Source organism: Peromyscus maniculatus, chromosome 12 (assembly GCF_049852395.1).
Source record: "Peromyscus maniculatus bairdii isolate BWxNUB_F1_BW_parent chromosome 12, HU_Pman_BW_mat_3.1, whole genome shotgun sequence".
Lineage (NCBI taxonomy): Eukaryota > Metazoa > Chordata > Mammalia > Rodentia > Cricetidae > Peromyscus > Peromyscus maniculatus.
In genome coordinates this window covers 2,140,174-2,163,831 of record NC_134863.1, presented here as the reverse complement: position 1 = coordinate 2,163,831, position 23,658 = coordinate 2,140,174, and the positions used below count along the sequence as shown (strand labels likewise).

Sequence of the window (23,658 nt, the reverse complement as noted above, 5' to 3'; positions counted from 1 at the left end):
ACAGGGCCTTAATATGTAGCCCTGGCTGGTCAAGAACTTGATATGTAGACTAGGTTGGCATCAAACCTGCCAAGATCTTATCGCTTCTGCTGCCTGAGCGTTGGGACTATAGGTGTAAACTACCATGTATATAAATTGTAATTTATATACAATTCCATATAAATTTAAAAATTATATATAAATTTATATAAACATACATTACATTTATACTTGACATATGTGATTTTGTTCAAGTGATCTATTTTATGTTAATATCAATAGCACTGGCAAAAAGCCATAATATACAAGTTTAATCAACGATCAAGTAACTTCCAGTTTTTCATATAAGTCTAATTTCCTTCTCTTCTCTTCTTTTGGCTTGTCCACCCTCTTCCTCCTCCTCATCTTTCTTCTTTGTTTTTGAGAGAGTTGGGGTCTTGCTACTTTATTCAGACTGGTCTTAAACTTGTAGGCTCAAGTAATCTTTCCACTTCAGTGGCAGTAACTATGACTACAAGTATGTACCAATACACTAGCTTTCTCTTAATTTTCTTAGAAACATTACAGTCAAACAAACTAGCATGCCTCTTATCCACCTATACTTTCCTTCCTTTTCTGGAAACCCCAAGATACCAGCCTTTCCAGCCATGGATCTGTTTCTATTCTTACCATACTACTCAGTGCTCCTGGCCCCAAGCCAGCTTGTCCTGCCTCTCTTCCTAAAAGCTACTACTGTTTTTAATCTTTCATTGCTTTAAATCATGATTGTAGACAAGAAACAAGCAAATGGGCAGGTGCACACGTGAGATGGGCTCTCCTAGGTGAGGAGGAGTTAATCCAACTTCAGGCAGTAGAGGGGCCAGAAGTAGAGAGAGAGTTGTAGATGTAACCAACCGTCTTATTAAATAAGAAACAGAACCAATGCAAAGAAGAAAGCCAAGAGATCAGAGCTAAGAGCCTTACTGCCTGCTGCTAGCCTCTTAAGCCAAGAGACCTCTCCGAAAGAGATCTACTTCCTGTGTGTTTGTCTTTATATAGTCTTTCTGTTCTGCCTTCTCATTGGTTATAAACCCAAACACATGACTGCCTCGTCACTGCTTGTCTGTACAGACATCCAGGTCTTCTATGGTATTGAGATTAAAGGCGTGTGTCTCCAATGCTGGCTGTATCCTTGAACACACAGAGATCTACCTAGCTCTGCCTACCAAGTGCTGGGATTAAAGGCATGCGCCACCACCGCCACACTCTTGCTATGGCTCTTATAGCTCTGACCCCCAGGCAACTTTATTTATTAACATGCAATTAAAATCACATTTCAGTACAAATAAAATACCACCATAGGGAGTTGTATCACACCGGGGATGGCAGGACCTGAAAGAGAGCTGCCTTTCCCAGAAGCAACGGTTTTGACTCTGGGATGGCACTATAAGCCCCTTGCAGCCTACCTCTGTGGGGCATAGAAACTATGCAAAATATAAAATAAAATTCCCAAGGATGGTGTGGTGGTTTGAATAGGGATGGCTACCTAGACTCATGTGTTTGAAAGATTGGCCCACAGGAAGCGGCACTATTAGGAGGTGTGGCCTTGCTGGAGGAAGTTTGTCACAGTGGGGGTGGGCTTTGAGGTCTCAGAAACTCAAGCCAGTTCACTGCCAGTGGATCAAGATGTAGAACTCTCAGATTCTCTACAGCACCATGCCTTGTATAGGGTAGCTGTTCCAGCTTTGACCTGGAAGTACTACCCATAGGTAGGCGTGGCAGTTACCAGAAGCCTCGCTAGGGGTAGTACATCGCCTGCCTGCATGCTGCCATGTTTCCTACCATGACAATAATAAAAAGTAAAATGCGCTGGGTGGTGCTGGCACACGCCTTTAATCCCAGCACTCGGGAGGCAGAGGCAGGTGGATCTCTGAGTTCGAGGCCAGCCTGGTCTACAAAGCGAGTTCTAGGAAAGGCGCGAAGCTACATAGAGAAACCCTGTCTTGGGAAAAAAAAAAAAGAACCCCCCAAAAAAGTAAAATGAAAAAAAATTTGGTAATAGATGAAAAATAGGACACAATACTGAGGGTAGAGTCATTGAGTATTGCTTGCTATGGGCAATTCACAAGTAATTGACTACTTTAGATTCCATGGCCCCTATCCTGAGTATAGGGTGAGTATCACCGTCTAGACAACACAGGGTTAGGTTTGGACAGGATGAAAGCATGAACTCAGAACTGGGGAACTAAACACAACCATACATGGGAAATAGGAAGCAAGAGGCCAACTGGTAAAAACTCAAGTTTTAAAAACAGATCAATACAGAATCATTACCCAGCAGTTCCCTCTGTCTGCTGTAAGAGAGGCGCAGATGCAGGGTTGCCCACATCACTGTCAGTGGTTGCAACCACAGCTAGTGGACAGCAAGGACCTCTTAGAAGGAATGTGAATCTGAAGAAAACACTGCAGACATGAAGTTTTGTTATAACAGCTGACGTAAGGGACCAGGATGAGAGAGGTACTCTAAACACCACATTTTTATAAGCCTTGGTTTCAAAGACCCTCCATGCTGGCAATTCTGGAAAAGAATCCTCATTTGGCTCAGTAAGACCATATCCTACCGATTTGTGATGATGTCATCCCAGATGTGCATTGGGTCTGTCACAGCATCTGGGTATCTGCTTGTCCAGGTTTTTAGAAGTCTCTTAAGGGGACCTGGAGATGATAAATCACCTAGAAATAATATTAGAGACTCATCATATCCACAGCTGAATGACAGGAAGAACTTACAGAGTAGAATCAGAATTAGTAAATAGAAACCTAACTCAAATTTCTTATTTTTCAAGAATTGAAAATAAAACAAGTTAAAAAAAATCAGCAAATTAAAAAACAAACAACAAACCAAAAACCCAACACCCTGTCTTTCATTCACAAAAGGAATTACATGCCACCATACCAAATGCAATACATTATGAAACGTAAACTCCATCACATCAGAATATTTTTTAAAAAATGGGAAAGTAAACATATACAAATCTTTTAATTTTCTTCACAGGTATACAGTCATTCATCTGTAACTCCAAAAACCTAAAAGCACTGAAAACTAAATGTTTTCATAATGACATGGTACATTTTCTTGAAGGCCAAATGTGATCTGAATGGAACAAGGTGACTCAGTCCTCACTAACAGTGTGGATATGGACAACTTACACTGGGTACTCATCACTGTATCTAATGAGAACACACATCTCAGCCCTAGGATCATGCAGGCACATGTCTAATATCTACAACAATCCAGTTTCAGAATAACCCTCACAATTTTGAAATCTCATACTGCAAATGTTAAAAGCCTTTCTATGGCTGGGAAGCAGTAGTTAGAAATACGTTTAGCTCAGATGATCCTGGGTTCACATCTTTAACTTAACCTGCACCACCTTATACAATCTAGCTAACTTATAGGACACCATAAAATGGGAAGAACTCTACATCTCATAAAGTTGTTAGAAAATTTAAAAATGGGGTACAGAATGAAACAGAGTTCTCAAAAGATGAAACATAAATGGTTCAACATACTTAGTCATAAGATAAATGCAAGTCAAAACTACTTTGAAATTTTATCTTACACAAAATGGCTAATGTCAATAAAACAAATGACAGTGCATGCTGGCGAGGATGTGGAGTAAGAGGAACACTCCTCCAGTGCTGGTGGGAGTGCAAACCTATACAGCCACTATGGAAATCAGTGATAATTCTTCAGGAAGATGGGAACTGATCTGCCTCAAGATTCAGCTATTCCACTCTTGGGCATATACCAACCACAGCCAGTGGATGGCAAGGACCTCTTAGAAGGAATGTGAGTCTGAAGAAAACACTGCAGACATGATGTTTTGTTAGAACAGCTGACGTAAGGGACCAGGATGAGAGAGGTATGCTAAACACCACATTTTTATAAGCCTCGGTTTCAAAGCCCCTCCATGCTGGCAATTCTGGAAAAGAATCCTCATTTGGCTCAGTAAGACCATATCCTACCGATTTGTGATGATGTTATCCCAGATGTGCATTGGGTCTGTCACAGCATCTTGGTGTGACATGTGGGACTCTACAACCCACTATATAGACACTGTCTCAAGTATGTTCATTGCTGCTCTATTCATAATAGCCAGAAATTGGAGACAGCCTAATGTCTGTCAATGGATGAACAGATAAAGAAAATGTGGTACATTCACACAATGGAATATTATTCAGCTGTTAAAAAAAATGAAATCATAAAATTCACAGTAAATGGATGAAGCTAGGAAAAAATCATCCCAAGTAAAGTAACCCAGACCCAGAAAGACAAATATGCTATGTATTTACTTATATTTGGAAGTTAGCTGTTAAGTCGTTGATAAGCAGGCTACAATCTATATAACCACAGAGGTTAGATATAGAGTAAGGGCCTGGGGGAGGGAAGGATCTCCCTAGGAAGGGGAACAGAATAGACAGTTATGGGTAGATGGGGGCTGGGGCGACCCAGACAGGAATGGGACATCAAACAGGGAGGGGGAGGGGAAGGGAGGGTAAAGGAGGGAACATGGGAGGGACAACGAACACTAAGGGCTACTTGTGGGGTCACATGGAAACCTAATTCTGTAAAAGCTTCTTAAAACAGCATGAAAGAAATCTAAATGGAGTCATCAAATAACAGGGAGGCAATGGCCCAACTAGATATCTTTTGCCACAAAGTGAAAGCTCCAGTGCTAGGAATGGGTTACATCTAATTGAGTAGTTAGCCAAAGAAGCCCCATGAAAATCCTCAAATATGTCAGGTTATTGCTAAGGACATTGGTTGCTTTCCACAAACTAATGTTAAGGCCTGTTGTTACTTACATATCTCATTAAATGCTGAGAAGTTGAGCTGGTACCTAAAGATTTTATCACCACTGACTGGTGTTCAAGGTACTGGAAGGAACTCTGTACGCTACTGGAGAAGAAGGGTAACCACCAATCCAAATACACATTTTGTGACCTATACTGGTGACCTGTTTGTGAGATATGCTGGTGCAATAGTGGTATAAACATCATGGGAGTCACCAACCACTCTCTGATTGGATTTAAGGCCCACTCTGTGAGATGGAACCAATGTCTGACAATGCTTGGTGACCACAAATTTGAGACTAGATAGGCCATGGGCCTAGGAGAAAACTAAATAATACTGCTGTGGGATGTTCTGTATGTCCTGTGGGAGCCCATTCTTGGGTTCCTTGTGGCTTTACCCAGCAGGTCCGCATAGAGGATGATTAGGACCATGGGCCTGAGTGCAGGTGTTTGGGATGGTCTGTATGGCAAATGTGTTGCTCTGATTGGTCAATAAATAAAACCTGATTGGCCGTGGCTAGGCAGGAAGTATAGGTGGGACTAACAGAGAGGAGAAATAAAAGAACAGGAAGGCAGAAGGAGTCATTGCCAGCCGCCACCCTGACAAGCAGCATGAAAAGATGCCAGTAAGCCACGAGCCGTGTGGCAGGGTATAGATTTGTGGAAATGGATTAATTTAAGATATAAGAACAGTTAGCAAGAAGCCTGCCATGGCCATACAGTTTATAACCAATAGAAGTCTCTGTGTTTACTTGGTTGGGTCTGAGCGGCTGTGGGACTGGCAGGTGACAAAGATTTGTCCTGACTATGGGCAAGGCAGGAAAACTCTAGCTACATACTACTGCTCTGCTAAAGGAACATAGTAATAAAATGACTCCTAAAGACCAGTTCTGCTTTACCCGTAGGTCAGTGCCTCATTCAGCTATCATCAGAAAAGCTTTCTCTTTCAATAGATAGGAACATAAACAGAGACCCACAACTGGACAATGTACAGAGACTGAGAGATTTTGGAGCACTCAGTCCTAAATGGGATGTCTTCATCAAACCTTTCCCCTTAGGGGCTCTGGGACCTATGTGGAAGAGGAGGTGGAAAGATTGTAAGAGCCAGAAGGGATGGAACTCCAAGGAAACCGTGTCTTTCAGACACAACAGGACTGATATACATATGAATTCACAGAGACTGTGGCAACATGCCCTGAGCCTGCACAGGTTCAAGTCACATAGGGTCCCAGTGCTGAGAGGAGAAGGAGATATGATCTCCTATTCCTAACCAAGACGCTATCTGCAATTGACAAATGCTTGCAAAGAAAAAAATTAGCTCAAAAAAATAGGTCTCATTGGATATATCAAACCACACTTCAGGAACAGCAGTAGATGACAACACAAAATGAACTTAATGGTATTTTTATAGACTTTATGTCTCATAATGCTTTGTTTGGGCATTTTATGTCTTTCTGGTCTTTTGTTTATATATTATGGTTTCTGACTTTTGTGTTTTTCGGGTACATGTGTTTTTTCTCTTTTAAAATTTCATTTTTTTTGGTAGTTGCTTATTTCTTTTATAAATAGAGAAAAAGAGGTGTGCTATTTGTTGGGTGGGTGGGTATGGGAAGGATCTGAGAGGAGTTGGAGAAGTAGAAACTATGTTCCGAATATTTTGTATGAAAAATTTTAAAAAAGGTATTATATATTTAAAAAAAAAGACTAGAGATGGTTGTGAGCCATTGTGTGGCTTTTGGGAATCGAACTTAGGAACTTAGGACCTCTAGGAGAGTAGCCAGTGCTCTTAACTTCTGAGCCATTGGGACCCTACTCTTCATACTGGGTCACCTTGTCCAGTCTTAACACATGGGGAGGTGCTTAGTCTTACTGCAACTTGGTATGCTATGTTTTGTTGATACTCATGGGATACCTGCCCTTTCCTAAACAGAAATGGAGGAATGGATTGGGGGGTGGGAAAACAATGGGGGTATAGGAAGAGGGACTGAGGGGAGAGGAAGGAGGGGAAACTGTAACCAGGATGTAAAATTATTTAATTAATCAATAAAAAAGACTAATATAACTCCTTAGCTGTAGAAAGTACTTAATTATATATATCATTAAGATGGCTAAAAAAAATAATACTTCTTTAAATTTAAAACAGGGAACAATGAGCAAGTTTTGGAAAAACATTTGATAAATCATTTTTAACTATTCAAAAGAAATTTGAAACAGATTTAGAATGAAGACTTTTCACTTATACAAAGATATATTCCCTTAGACTCTTATATTGGCTTTTCAGAGGAACCAGAGTAAAATCTACTATTGGTGGTGCATAGACCTACATGATCTCTATTGCTGTCCAAAGCCCATTACCTCCTCCCAACTGTCTCCTAAGACTCACCCCCCAAAACCCCATTCTGGACAGTGAGGCCTCTATCATGGTAGTGATCTTCTGGGGAGGGTCTACAAGCCTTTCTCTTCCACACTGCACTTGGGCCACTCTTTAAGGAGCCTCCTGGTACAATCCTAGAGCACTTCAAGCTGTTAGCGTTTTGTTTGGCTTTGTATTTCCAGTACCTGGAACAATGGTGGTGGACCACTTTAAACATTTAATCTAGTGACCTCAACAGGTGCATTTGTAGGACACATCCAAGGCAGTTTTCACCCCATACATTAAGTTTTGCTTCATTAAGCAAAAATTCAGGTGTTAAAGCCCCTCCACAATTAGGGGAAAAAAATGACAAGTTAAAAACTTACCATGTTTACTTATAAAGCTGAGGAACTCCTCAATTTCAGCTAAAGTCTGCACAGACTGTAATTTGGCAAGTCTACTTCTGTATAAGAGGACATCAATACTGGAATAATTCTAGAAAAAAAGAAGTTAGCTTTGTTATGAAGGCAATATACTACTTAAAACTTTTTTTTTTTTCAAGACAAGGTATCTCTGTGTATCACTGGATGTCCTGGAACTAACTTTGTAGACCAGGCTGGCCTCAAACTCAGAGATCCTCCTGCCTCTGCCTCCCGAGTGCTGGAATTAAAGGCATGCGCCACCATTGGCCAGCTACTTAAAACTTCTAATGGTTTTAAAAAACATGATATAGCAACTACCCGATAAATGTAAGAATCATTCAGTGTGTCTCAGAGTGCTTAACAACTATACCTTGGAAACAATTATTAAATAGGTTAAATTAAAAAAAATAATTTAGGATTTCAGTTACATTTTGGTTCAACTATATCAATAAGATCAGTATAATCTGGCTATCAGACTCCTTGTTCCAATTATCATCTACCTATCTATTCTCCTAGTAAGTAAGGATCTATTCCAGGTCTATTTACATGGTATGCAAATACTCTTCTACAAGCTACATTCCTAATCCGCACCAAATTTAAAAAATCACAGTATCTTATAATTCAAAATTGTGAACCACAGAAACCAATTCTCTCTTTCTCTCTCTCTCTCCCCCTTTCTTCTCTTCTCTTCTCTTCTCTTCTCTTCTCTTCTCTTCTCTTCTCTTCTCTTCTCTTCTCTTCTCTTCTCTTCTCTTCTCTTCTCTTCCCTTCCCTCCCCTTCCCCTCCCCTCCCCTCCTCTCTTCTTCTTCTTCTTCTTCTTCTTCTTCTTCTTCTTCTTCTTCTTCTTCTTCTTCTTCTTCTTCTTCTTCTCTCTCTCTCTCTCTCTCTCTCTCTCTCTCTCTCTCTCTCTCTCTCTCTCTCTCTTTCTGTGTAAGGGGAGGTAGCATGTCAGAGTTTGTGTGTGGACCTTGGGTGTCAGTCCTTACCCTCCTCCCTTGGCTGGTGTGTACACCAGGTTAGCTGGACTGCCCTGGTTTGCTTTTCTGTTGCAGCAATAAAATACCATGCCCAAAAACAGCTTGGGGAAGAAAAGGATGTATGTGTTGATTACCATGGAAGAATGAATGCTGCTTATTGGCTTGCTTCCCATAGTATGCTCAGCTTGTTTTCTTAAACAATCCAGGACCACCTGTCCAGGGTGGTACCACCTGGTGGGCTGGGCCCTCCCACAACAATCACCAGTTAAGGAAATGCCCGACAGATATGCCTACAGACCAATCTGACTGAGGCAGTACCTGGATTGATATTACCTCTAACCAGCATGTGGAGTAAGAGCTTGTAGGAATTCTCCTCCATCTCTCATTTCATCACAGAGGAGTGCTGAGGTTACAGATATGTGCTACCATGTCAGTTTTACATGGCTCCTGGGAGTCTGACCTGGGTCCTCATGCTAACAAGTACATTCTCCACTAAGCCATCTCTCCAGTCCTGAAACCAAGTCTTTTCTACTCAGTTTACTAATTTACTTTAAAATGATAAAAACAAAATGAAAAAAAAATGACTATGGTTTTATGATTAACATTGTTGGTACACTGTTAGTGGTTCACAAAGAAACAGACCAGCCCACAACGGTGAAAACAAAGAAGAAAGGGCAGAAAATGAATAGAGCATTTATCTGATTTCCCAGTCAAATTCTTCAGTGTTCAATCTTACCATATATCTTAGGACAAGTATTAAGCTCCCTGGTATGACTACCTGGAAGAATGTTTCATGTTGTTTCTTACACTACTGAGTTGTCAATCTCATTATGGCCACCCAAAGAGATTAGTTCAGTCTATGCATTTATTCATAAATCAACTGAAACTTCTATACAACTACTCAACAAAGAAAATTCTACATTGTAGTGAGAAAGATTAAACTAAAGAAATAACAAAAAGTAGAACATTTATAACAGTGAAGAACAAAAGACAAAGAATGACTGAAGAGCACAATTAGGCTAAAATATCCAGCAAAACTTTCAATCATAATAGACGGAGTGAACAAGACATTCCAAGACAAAACCAGATTTAAACAATACCTATCCACAAATCCAGCCCTACAGAAAGCACTAGAATGAAAAATTCCAACCTAAGGAAGTCAGACACACCCTCGAAAACACAGGCAGTAGATAACCCCACAGCAGTAAACCCCAAAGAAGAGAAGTACACACATACTACCACCAAAAGATAATAGGAACTAACAATCACTGGTCACTAATATCCCTTAATATCAATGGACTTAATTCACCTATAAAAAAGACACAGGCTAACATAATGGATACAAAAGCAGGACCCAACTTGCATACAAGAAACACACCTCAATTTCAAAGATAGACACTACCTCAGAATAAAAGGCTGGGAAAAGTCTTTCCAATCAAATGGTCTTAAGAAGCAAGCTGGTGTAGCCATCCTAATATCCAACAAAATAGACTTTAAACTAAAATCAATCAAGAGAGATCAAGAAGAACATTACATACCCATCACAGGAAAGATCCATCTAGATGAAGTTTCAATTCTGAACATTTATGGCCCAAACATAAGGGCATCCACATATGTAAAAAAAAAAATTACTAAAGCTTAAATAACACATAAATCCCCACACATTAATAGTGGGAGACTTCAACACCCCACTCTCACCCCTGGACAGATCTACAAAATTGAAACTTAACAGGGAAATAAGGGACTTAACTGATGTTATGACTCAAATTGACTTAATAGATATCTACAGAATATCCTAACAAAAAAGAATACACCTTCTTCTCAGCACCCCATGGAACCTACTCTAAAATCGACCACATACTTGGCCACAAAGCAAATCTCAACAGATACAACAATTGGAATAACCTCCTGTGTTCTATCAGACCACCATAGTATAAAGCTAGATGTCAACAACAACAAAAACTACAGAAAGCCTACAATCTCATGGAAACTGAATAACGCTCAACTGAATCACCAATGGGTCAAGGAAGAAATAAAGAATGAAATTAAAGATTTCCTAGAGATCTATGAAAATGAATATACCACATACCCAAACTTATGGGAAACTATGAAAACAGTGATAAGAGGAAAATTCATAGCACCAAATGCCCACATAAAGAAGTTGGAGAAATCTCACACCAGTGACTTAACAGCACACCTGAAAGCCCTAGAACAAGAAGAAGTAAAGTCACCCAGGAGGAATAAACACCAAGAAATTATCAAAGTGAGAGCTGAAATTAATAAAATAGAAACAAATAGAACAATACAAAGGATCAATGAAACAAAGAGTTGGTTCTTTGAAAAAAATCAACAAGATAGACAAGCCCTTATCCAGACTAACCAAAAGGCAGAGTGAGAGCATCAAAATAAACAAAATCAGAAATGAAAAGGGGGACATAACAACAGACAATGAGGAAATCCAGATAACCATCAAGTCATACTTCAAAAACCTGTACTCCACAAAACTGGAAAATCTAAAAGAAATGGATAATTTTCTGGATAGGTAACACATACCAAAATTGAATCAAGACCAGATAAACTATTTAAATAGACCAATAACCCCTAAGGAAATAGAAACAGTCATTAAAAGTCTCCCAACCAAAAAAAGCCCAGGACCAGATGGTTTCAGTACAGAATTCTAACAGATCTTCAAAGAAGAGATAATACCAATACTCTTTAAATTGTTGCACACAATAGAAACAGAAGGAACATTACCAAACACCTTCTATGAGGCTACAATGACCCTAACTCCTAAACCAAACAAAGATACAACAAAGAAAGAGAACTACAGACCGATCTCCCTCATGAACATTGATGCAAAAATATTAAAGAAAATATTGGCAAACAGTCTCCAAGAACACATCAAAACAATTATCCACCATGATCAAGTAGGCTTCATCCCAGGGATGCAAGGATGGTTCAACATATGAAAGTCCATCAATGTAATTCACCATATAAACAAATTTGAAGAAAAAAACAAAACAAAACACATGATCATCTCACTAGATGCTGAAAAGGCCTTTGACAAAATCCAACACCCCTTCATGATAAAGGTCTTGGAGAAATCAGGAATACAGGGAACATACCCAAACATAATAAAGGTAATTTACAGCAAGCCAACAGCCAACATCAAAGTAAATGGAGAGAAACTCAAAGCAATTCCACTAAAATCAAGAATAAGACAAGGCTGCCCACTCCACCCATACTTATTCAATATAGTACTTGAAGTTTAAGCCAGAGCAACAAGACAACATAAGGAGATCAAGGAGATACAAATTGGAAAGGAAGAAGTCAAGCTTTCACTATTTGCAGATGACATGGTAGTATACGAAAGTGACCCCAAAAATTCGATCAAGGAACTCATATAGCTTCAGTAATGTAGCAGGATATAAGATTAACTAAAAAAAAAAAAAATCAGTAGCCCGCCTATATACAAATGACAAACAGGCTGAGAAAGAAATAAGAGAAACATCACCCTTTATAATAGCCACAAATGATATAAAATACCTTGGGGTTAACTCTAAGTAAACAAGTGAAGGACCTATATGACAAGAACTTTAAGTCTCTGAAGGAAGAAATTGAAGAAGTCAGAAAATGGAAAGATCTCCCATGCTCATGGATAGGTAGGATTAACATAGTAAAAATGGCAATCTCACCAAAAGCAATCTACAGATTCAATGCAATCCCCATCAAAATCCCAACACAATTCTTCACAGACCTGGAAAGAACAATACTCAACTTCATATGGAAAAACAAAAAACCCAGGATAGCCAAAAGAATTCCATACAATAAAACAACCTGTGGAGGCATCACGATCCCTGACTTCAAGCTCTACTATAGAGCTACAGTAATAAAAACAGCTTGGTACTGGCATAAAAACAAACATGTGGCAATGGAATCAATTTGAAGACCCTGACATTAACTCACACACCTAGGAACACCTGATTTTCGGCAAAGAAGCCAAAACTGTACAATGGAAAAGAGAAAGCATCTTCAACAAATGGTGCTGGCATAACTGGATGTCAACATGTAGAAGACTGCAAATAGATCCAATATCTGTCACTGTGCACAAAACTTAAGTCCAAGTGGATCAAAGACATCAACATAGATCCAGTTACTCTGAACCTGATAGAAGAGAAAGTAGGAAGTAGTCGTGAAGGCATTGGCACTGGAGATCACTTCCTAAATATAACACCAGTAGCACAGACTCTGAGAGAAACAATTAATAAATGGGACCTCTTGAAACTGAGAAGATTTTGGAGGGCAAAGGACACAGTCAATAAGACAAAACGACAGCCTACAGAATGGGAAAAGATCTTCACCAACCCCACAACCCCTGACAGAGGGCTGATATCCAGAATATATAAAGATCTCAAGAAATTAGACATCAAAATACCCAACAATCCAATTAAAAAATAGGCTATAGAGTTAAACAGAGAATTCTCAACAGAAGAATCTCAAATGGCTGAAAGACATCTAAAAAATTGCTCACCATCCTTAATCATTAGGAAAATGCAAATTTTATACCCATCAGAATTGTGAAGATAAAAAACACTGAAGATAGCTTATGTTGGAGAAGATGTTGAGTAAGGGGAATACTCCTACACTGTTGGTGGGAATGTAAACTTGTACAGCCACTTTGGAAATCATCATGGCGTTTTCTTAGAAAATTGGGAATCAACCTCCCTCATGACCCAGCTATACCACTCTTGGGCATATACCCAAGGAATGCTCAATCACACTACAAGAACACATGCTCAACTATGTTCACAGCAGCATTATTCGTAATAGCCAGAACCTGGAAACAACCTAGATGCCCTTCAACTGAAAAATGGATAAAGAAAATGTGGTACATATACACAATGGAGTATTACTCAGTAGAGAAAAACAATCACATCATGAGGTTTGCAGGCAAATGGATGGAACTAGAAAAAAAAATCATCCTGAGTGAGGTAACCCAGACTCAGAAAGACAAACCTGATATGTACTCACTCATAAGTGGATACTAGATGTAAAGCAAAGGATAACCAGGCTGCAACTTACAACTCCAGGGAGGCTACCTAGTAAAGAGGACCCTGAGAAAGACACAGGCATCGCCCAACAACAGAGAAATGGATGAGATCTACATGAGCAAACTGGGGGTGGGGGTGGGGTAATGGAGTACCCCCATTCCTGGAGCTTCAGTATAGTTAGGAGCTGAGTCTCCTTTACATCTTGCAAGATGATATTGACAGAGCCACATACTCCATTAAAAACAGCATTCAGATTTTCATGCAGGTAAGACAGATTCCAAGAGTCAGTGGAAAGAGAGCTTAGGGGAGCGGGAAGTACCAGCTGGATCAGGAGCAGAGTGGGAGAATGGGGAGGGAGATACCATGATGAATGAAGACCCCAAGGGAACATGAAGAAGCATAGTGCTAGAGAGGTCCCTAGAAATCTACAAAGATACCTCCACTATAGACTACTGGCAATGGTCAAGAGAGTGCCCGAGCCGACCTACTCTGGTGATCATCGGATGGCTGAACACCCTGGCTGTCATGATAGAACTCTCATCCAGTGTCTGATGGAAGTGGATGCAGAGATTCATAGCCTAGCCCCAGGTGGAGCTCCAGGAGCCCAATCGGCAAGAGAGAGGAGGGATGTTGAGACCATGATTGGAAAAAGCACAGGGACAAATAGCCAAACTAGTGGAATCACATGAACTGTGACCCAATGGCTGAGGAGCCCTCATGGAACTGGACCAGGCCCTCTGGATAAGTGGGACAGTTGATTAGCTTGAACTGTTTGGGAGGCCCGCAGGCAGAGGAGCCAGGACCTGTCCTTGGTGCATGGGCTGGCTTTTTGGAGCCTGGGACACTTTGCTCAGTCTTGGTGTAGGGAGAAGGGGACTAGACCTGCCTTGGCTGAGTCTATCAGGCTGGGCTGACTCCCCAGGCGAGACCTTGCCTTCGAGGAGGTGGGAATGGGGGATGATTTGGGGGGGAGGGCTGAGGGGTGGGAGGAGGGAGGACGGGGGAATCCACGGCTGATATATGAAATTAAGTTAATTATAAAATAAAAATATATATTAAAAAAAATCCAAAGAAAGAACAGGTAATATATATGAGAATACAAAGAAGATTTTGTTGCTCTTTTGTGTGTGTGTGCATATGAGATTACTGACACTTAAAACTAATATAAAAACAATATACATCATAAGATCCATCTGTCTTACCTGCATGAAAATCTGAATGCCGTTTTTAATGTAGTATGTGGCTCTGTCAATATCATCTTGCAAGATGTAAAGGAGACTCAGCTCCTGACTATACTGAAGCTCCAGGACTGTCTGCTGCAGCTCCTTGTGCATGGCTTCATCCACAAATGTCAGCAGAGACTGGGTGCCTTCTCCATGAAGCAGGAGCTTCAGTTTGCTTCGGATCATGTACGGTAGATACGTCTCCTGTGGAACAACAACAATCCACTATCAATTTAGAAAGTCAATCTGAGTGAATGCAATTACTTTCTACCTGAAATATTCCTTGGAATAATTCTATAGTTTAAGACTGAGAACCAAAATAATGATATCTGATGCTGTAACCTAAAACTACAATTAAAAAAAAATGTTCATCTAACCTGGATTATTTTCTACTCACAAAATACGTAGGCACTTTCCACAGAGGAATGGGATCCACCAGTAGTTAGGAGATACTGTGGATCCTGCACACACACTGAGGTAGCATCATGAGTACAGGAGGGCCTGTAACTGCCTCCTGAGGTGCACAATGCAAACTGCCTTCTCAGGAGCATAAAAGACAACAGGAAATATTCTTCCATGTGGTTATATCACAAGGATAAATATCTACTGTAAAACACATCCCATTTATTTTGAAATGGCTAGCTAAAAAGTAATATGAAATTTAATACCATGGAGTTTGAACATCCAAAGGCTTCAAAACGACTATTTTAATCTTGGAAAATTTTAAAGTAGTTCCATTAACTGGGAAACACATGACCATCTAAAACACTTACTTCAGTTACTGAAAAATAATTCCACACACCTGGTAAGATGGTTCACTCCACATTTTACTTAGGTCTACAGCATTTTTACTGCCTAGATTGTTTGTAGAACAGTACTCAAGTACTTTCCACTCAGAAAGGTTGTTGTAACAGTCAAGGGATGCCAGTTCCCAAAACTCCTTCTCAGCCTCTGTGGGTTCACCATCCACCCACTCCTGTTTATTTAAAGCCTGGCAGAAAAAAGAGGGATTATGTTATGGAGTTGAAAAGAACATAGATGCAAATATATTCTTTAAAGGAGGGTATTATAACATACATACTAAAGATAATCATTTCTGATCTATGGAAACCTGAGAGAATGGGATAATGTTCAAAATAACAGTAAATGGAAGAAAAAATAATAACAAAAGGAACCTTATAGTAACAAATGAGGCCATGCATGGTAGTACACACCTGCACTCAGGAGGCAGAGAGAGGCAGGCAGATCTTTGTGAGTGCCAGGACAGCCAGGACTTCAAAGTGAGACCCTGTCTCAAAAATCAAACCAAACCAAAATAAACAAAAAAGTCACTAATGAGAAGAAGGTTATCCTACTGAGAACCTTACCAGGAAAGCCAAGTAAGTGATGCAAAATTTGCTTTAAGTCAAGACTGTGCATCATTTATTACTTATGTTCTTAGACTTAAAAACTAAAGTTGAGGACATTTGCAGACTTCTGTAGGTTTCAAAACTGAGATTACTCACTCAATTGTTTTATAGACTGCAGATCCTAAAGTCTGACACCTATTATCTTTGCCAAATTGAGATGAAATAAAACATACAAAACCAAATTACAGTCAAAATCACAAAGTCTATTTCACTTTATCATATTTTTTCTAAGTGAGAGAAAACTATTTAAATAGAAATTGTAAACATAACAGCAGTCATAGCAGTACTGTATAGTTTTATGTACTTGGTAGTTTATGAAATGCTTTATCTTTTCAATGTTGCCTTAAAAAGAGCAATATACAGTAACAATTATGGCACAAATGGTTATTATAAAACAACATTTGGTTATTAATCTTTAATACCAAAGCTAATAGTTCATTTTAAATGTACAGAGTCAAGGTGTTTAAGCAAGTGATACATTTGCCAGAGATTGGTTTTACCTCATTATACAGTTTAGCAGCTTGAGAATAATCACTTCTGGCTTCTGCTAATAGTGCATTCTGAGTGTCCTGCTTTGTTCCTAACTCACTGCTAAAAATGCCACGGAGGACATCATACTCCCCAATCGATCGGTACAGCCTTAAAAATAAATAAATAAATAAATGAATGAATGAATAAACAAACAAACAAACAAACAAACATCTAGCAAGCCAAGAAAATCCAGATCATTGAATATCACATTTAAAAAAGTAATTCACATAATTTTCATTAATGTTGAATGAAGACATCACATATTTATGAAAGGTAACATACAAATAGTATTTTTTTGAGACAGAGTTCCTCTGTGTAACAGTCCTGGCTGTCCTGGAACTCACTTTGTAGACTAGGCTGGCCTCCAACTAAGAGATCCACCTGCCTCTGCCTTTCCCTGAGTTCTGGAATTAAAGACGTGTGCCACTATTCTAAGCTACAAGTAGTATTTTTATTTTGATGGAAATATAAAATTAAACAGCTTTAAAGTACCCTTTAAGTTTTACTTCTTTAATTAACCCAAAAGCACAAGTTATTCTAATGTGCATCTGAAAAAAAAAATCTGGAAAGCTGAGAGGTAATTGGGTCACTATTTGAGGTCAATCTATGCTGTACTATAGATATAGAGACCCTGTCCAAAGAATAAACTTGAAAATATGAAAAGTTCATAAAGTATAAAGTTTCATTAAATAAGCTCTGTAGGTGATCCATTTAGTTACCATCTAGCTCTAAGGAAGAGCCAGAAGCAAAGAATAACTCTCACCCTATTGATGCTTTAGTCTAAGCTCTAGAGACTATATTTTAGACACAAAAACTTTCCTAATATTTGTTAGAACACTTACTCATCTTCTCATCTTAACAGAAATCTGGCAGGACCAGCATAGTAGTGCATGTCTGTAATGCCAACACCAGAGGAGTGTGGCAGGATATGGAATCTTTCTTAGCAATCAAACTTTGCTTGGGAAAGTTGGTGTATGCCTGGAATCTTTGCTGCTCAGGGGGTTAAGGCAGGAGGGTTACAAGTCTAAGCTACACAGTGAGTAAGGGGTTGGGGAGGGAAGAGGTGGAATTGCTTAGGCTTTAATTTTAATTTGGTGGGGAAGTGCTTGTCCAGCTTTTATAAGGCCTTAGGTTTTCCCCCAAGAACCAAGGGAAGGGAAGAAGACATGTGAGGAGCAAGGTGTGCAGAAACCCTACGAATCATGAACCCACTAAATCCAAACTCAAATAAAACTGAATAGACAGGTTCTGTTACTGCCCAGATCCTAGACTTTAAAGGTCAGAGGCAGAGGTGGACACACAGATTTGAACAACAGCAGTTCATAGTCAGAAGCTGAGGACAGAAAGAGATATTACCCACAAGCACAGAAAGAAATCCCTATCTACATCCTACCCTGATTTGCAGGTACCTGTACATTTACTTGATCAAAATGATGACCATAATACAGTAAGAAAAGGCTAAACTATTTAATAAAGTTAGAAACAAATACATTAAGTTTAAGCCTGTAAAAGTTTCCTTATTTCCTCTCTATCTCTCATTCCATCTCTCCATCCATCCATCCATCCATCCATCCATCCATCCATCCATCCATCCATCCATCCATCCATCCACCCCACCCACCCACCCACCCACCGATGAAATGGAAGCCAGAAATTCAAGCACACCAGGTAAATGTCCTTCCTTTGCCCTGCAACTTCCACTTCAAGACATGGTATAGCCTTGACCATGTTTGGACCCACAGAGATCATATTGCCTCAGCCTTCCAGGTACTGGTTTTACACTTGTGCTTCATAATGCCCATTTCTTTCTCATTCTCTCCCTCTCCCCCCCACCTCTCTGTGTATATGTTCTTATTCCCTGAAAACACTGATACAAGATGTCATCTATTGTTCAATCACATATCTGAAGCAGTGGGAAAAAAATGGCTCCTGCTAGGAGGTATTCTTTGGATTGTCCTAGCCCTGTATCTTTCCCTTTCGGCATTCTTCTCCTTGTCCTTCTACTTGATGTTTAAAGGTAAATACTTTTCTATGGGACTCTTCATTTTTTTTTTTTTTTTTTTTGCAGTATCAAGGATTGAACCTAGGGACTCACACATGTCAACTAAGTGCTGCTATAACCCTGAGGCCCTTATTTTTAAAGTCTGTGATTAATGTCTCTCTAATCTACTTCTTCTGTGCCTGGCATAGTGCTTTACAAAGTCACAGTGTACATTAAGACATTGACAGATAGTGAAAGGTAAGGAAGCTGTTTTTTACTTTTACTATCTATTCACTAAAAGTTGATCAACAGATTTAAAATATTTATTTGTGTGTGTGTGTGTGTGTGTGTGTGTGTGTGTGTGTGTGTGTGAGAGAGAGAGAGAGAGAGAGAGAGAGAGAGAGAGACAGACAGACAGACAGACAGACAGACAGACAGACAGACAGACAGACGGGGGGGGGGATGAAATGCATGTGGAGGTCAGTGCACAACTCTGAGGAGTTGGTTCTGTGAAAAATGGGATCTGGGGATTGAATTGGAGTCATCAGGTTTGTGTGGCAAGTACCTTTACCCCCTGAGCCATTTTGAAGGCCTGCTGAACTCTGACTGAATATTCTTCTCAAGATTAGGCTAGGCTTTAGTACACTAAAACCAAGGAAAAGGAAGAATCAGACATTATACAAAAGGGTATAATATAAAGCAGAATTTGTATTTCCAAAGAAAGTAACTGGATTAAACTGTTTCTGCAATTTTGATTACTGTTGAAAATAATGAGTCATCCATTATTCATCTTAGCAAAGCTGTAAAAACATCAGGAACCATTATGAATTATAAGTTAAACATACCTAACAGGAAGGAAAGTATGATAGATAATAATGAATCTAGACAACTGTGTAATAGACTAAAATAACAGGGTTAATCAATATTTATTCTTTAAGCAAAATATTTCTTTTCATGGCAGCCATCCTTGACACATAGACTAAAACTCAGACTGAAATGTTTTTACTGGCTCAAAAGAGAAGGAAAAAAAGACTGTGTATGTTTCTGTTGGCTTCCCTGAAGCTGGATTTACGGGTGGTTATGAACTGTTCAACATGGGTACTAGGAACTTGATCTCGAGTCCTCTCTGAGAGCAAGTTCTTCTAACCATTGAGCCATCTCTCCAGCCTCCTTACCAGCTCGTTTTTCATAAAAGTAAAGCCAAGTTTTTACAATGCTACTTTAGTTGATTTACTGTTCTCCCAAGAATGGTCCATCCCAAGCTTACTTAGCCAGTTCCATCCACCGGAGAACATCAGGAGGCAAGCAAGTCTTGCCGCGGACTCGTTTGATGGGTGGTTCTTCTGGCACCAGATGGAGCAATGCCTCTTCTAGAAGACGGATACCTCCAGGCTGCTGCAGACTGGCCAGGCAGCCCACTCTAACTGCAGCTGGGTCAAGACTCAGCAAGTCTGGGTGTTGGCAACTGATTTCCTATAAAACCATATATAGCTGTTGAGCCTATAGGATTTGGATGTCATCATCACAAGTGATTGTTTCAATTTATTAAACATAAGAGAAACGACTTTGACCTAAGCAGTATTAGTAGACAGTGATATCACAAAAGTGTCTTTGTGCAATTCTATTAGCAAAATTCTTACCAACATTCAATTTCTGCAAAGGGAAAAAATAAACTTTTACGCTTATATTTCCAACCCAAGAATTCTAAAAACTGCAATTTATGGGAATATTTATGTACTTTGTTTCAGCTGTTAAGAATAGCCACTGAAAACAGATTTTACATTTATTTAACAGAAAAGTGGGCATATTGACCTATTAAGTCTTTGCAAACATCTTTTCTATCAAGAGGCTAACTTACTTAATGACATTTGAAAAGATGATTTCATGAATTATTACAATGACCTATAAACAAAGTTATGAGAAATACCCTCAACTCACTATCTAGAAGAATGTTCACTGTAATAGCATTCCAAACAGACTGGTGTGCACATACGCCTCTCTACACATACATCTGGACTTGTATAGTACCCTAAGAACTTGGTCCCAAACTCCCCTTGAAGTTTTAACACATATGTATACCAGCCACTGTCCATGTGGCTCCCAAGATGAAGACTAGAAATTTTCCAAGCAATCAAATAAAAATGTCTGTCATCCTTAGAAAGGGCTAAGAGTATAAGAAAGAAAACCCAAATAAAACTATATTTCAGTCAATAAACTTTTATGGTTAAGGCACAGAAAATACTCATATGATGGTGGTAACCAACAGCTATTTAATAGGACTTAAGGCTCATTCAATAGGAGGAAAACCATGCCTGGCATTGGAAACCAAAACAACTTTCCATGCTGGTAAGGTCATATATACCAGAAAAAAAAATCTGCTACTGCCACTTTGCTTGACAAGCATAATTCCTTATGACATTCTAAATCTTATCCTTAGAGCCACAGATAAGTGTAGCCACCACTCCTCATCAAGGAAGCTTCTCTTACAGAAAATGGAGACCATCACTGAGACTTATTAACTCAGAAGGGGGGTAATTTCATGAGGTCAACTCCTAGACAAAAAACTACAGATAAGGAATGACTTGCTGGGAGAGAGTTAGTCTCCCCTAGGGATGAGCTCCCTTACTGGTTATACCATACAAAGAGGTCATCCCTGAAACCATAAACACACAAACAATAAAAACCAACTCAGCAGATTATACTGATAAATTTATGCATGCAAATACATATTTATATATGTATTTGACAATAATAATCAAAGGAAAAGAGGCTATCAATTTAAGACTAGGGCAGTGGTGGGACAGGCTGGAGAGAGAAAAGGAATGGGGGAAAAGACATAATTCTATTTTAATTAAAATGCATAATTAAAGTAAAAACAATAAAAATGGAAAAATGCTAAAATTTGAAAAGATTTTTACTTTACTGTATGTGTCTGTGTGAATGTACATCATGTGTCTTTGAGTGCCCATGGAGGCCTGAAGTAGGTATTGGATCCTCTAGAACTGTATTGTGAGCTACCTAACTTGGATTCTGGGAACTGAACTCAGGTCCTCTGGAAGAGCAGGAAGTACTATTAATTGCTGACTCTGCTCTCTAGCTTCTAAAGTCGTTCTAAAGATTAAAAAAATTTCCTGGCGTCTATTCTTCCTGGGAGACTTTGCTTCTTGTTCTAGAGCTTTCAGGTGTGCTGTTAAGTCACTAGTGTGAGATTTCTCCAACTTCTTTATGTGGGCATTTAGTGCTATGAATTTCCCTCTTAGCACTGCTTTCATAGTGTCCCATAAGTTTGGGTATGTGGTGTCTTCATTTTCGTTTATCTCTAGGAAGTCTTTAATTTCTTTCTTATTTCTTTCTTAACCCATTGGTGATTGAGCTCCGGGAGTCCAATTGGCTAGAAAGAAGAGGGTCTATATGAGCGAGAATAGTTGAGACCAAGGTTGGATAAAGCACAGGGACAAATGGCCAAATGAATGGAAACACATGAACTATGAACCAAAGGCTGAGGGGCCCCCAACTGGATCAGACCCTCTGAATAGGTGAGACAGTTGATTGGCTTGATCTGTTTGGGAAGCATCCAGGTAGTGGGACTGGGTCCTGTGCTCAGTGCATGAGTTGGCTGTTTGAAACCTAGGGCTTATGTAGGGACGCTTGGCTCAGCCTGGGAGGAGGGGTCTGGACCTGCCTGGACTGATTCTACCAGGTTGATCTCAATCCTCCAGGGAGTCTTTGCCCTGGAGGAGATGGGAATGGAGGATGGGGGGGGGGGGGACGACAAGGGAATCCGTGGCTGATATGTAGAATTAAATTATATTGTAAAATAAAATAAAATTAAATTAAAAAACAAAACAAAACAAAATAACATTATAAGCCATGACAGAACAAACTTGAGTACAAAAAAAAAGATTTAAAAAATTATATTTATATTTATTGTGCATGTAAGTGTATACATGAACGGGCAAATGTATTAACATATGCATGCATGTGGAGGTCAGAGGACAACTTGTGGGAGTCAATTCTCTCCTCCATCATGTGAGTCCTGGGGATCAAACTCAAGTGATCAGGTTTGATGAAAAGTACCTTTTCTTGCTGAGCTTTCATGCTGGCTCAGAGAAATTTGTTAAATATAATTTGGTAAGCACACTTAAGTAATAACTGAAAGTGTACTTATGCTGAGTTTTCTGCTGCAACTGAGTCTCCTTAGAGAAGACTTCTCTGACTCATTACTAGATATTTGTAAGGACAGCATACCTGACTCGATCAAGAGGCCATTTATCTAACTTGCCTGGCTACCACCCTCTATGATTTTAATAGTTCCACATCACTCAAGCACACAGCACATTACCAGTTCAGTCTTTGTTTTATGTTTGTCAGCGACACTTGAGAAGAATGAAAATTTGGGTTGGCATGGATTTTGTCTCTTCAAGGCTGTGACCACATTATTTAGAACAAAGCCAGACATGTGCTTAATCAACATCTCAAAGCAGGAAAGAATTTGCTGAAATACTACCGAATGAAAAACAACTAAACAAATACAGGGTTTAGGGCCTCAGGAAATGGCTCAGTTGTGCCATGCAAACATGAAGATTTGAATTCAAATGGCTAGGACCTGTGTAAAAAATTGAGTACACCTAGAATTTCGGCAGTTGCAGAGAGGAGGATCATGGGAACTTGCTTGCCAGCCAATTTAGCTAAATCAGTTGAGTTCCAGATTCTTCAGTATGAAACATTGTTTCAAAAAATAAGGTAGGTGTGGCGAGAAAGATGGCTCAATGATTAAAATCACTGGCTGCCCTTCCAGAAAACTCAGGTTCAATTCCCAGCACTTATGGCTCACAACTGTCTATAACTCCAGTTCTAGGTCATCTGATGCTCTCTTCTAGCCTCTGCAGGTACCA

The 23,658-nt window shown here is 39.5% G+C and overlaps 1 protein-coding gene across 2 annotated transcripts in view; it reads right to left on the bottom strand.

Annotated features, from left to right (window-relative positions):
• The window catches only part of Prkdc (protein kinase, DNA-activated, catalytic subunit), a 234,571-nt gene that overhangs the window by 44,757 nt on the left and 166,156 nt on the right, over positions 1-23,658 (bottom strand). For both annotated transcript variants that reach the window (XM_006997186.4, XM_076548362.1), the window contains 6 exons: positions 20,031-20,236; positions 16,752-16,890; positions 15,645-15,833; positions 14,822-15,046; positions 7,555-7,663; positions 2,580-2,691 (listed from right to left, as the gene is read on the bottom strand). In XM_006997186.4, the coding sequence (XP_006997248.1) occupies positions 2,580-2,691; positions 7,555-7,663; positions 14,822-15,046; positions 15,645-15,833; positions 16,752-16,890; positions 20,031-20,236 (980 nt within the window). The remainder of the gene's footprint in view (positions 1-2,579; positions 2,692-7,554; positions 7,664-14,821; positions 15,047-15,644; positions 15,834-16,751; positions 16,891-20,030; positions 20,237-23,658) is intronic.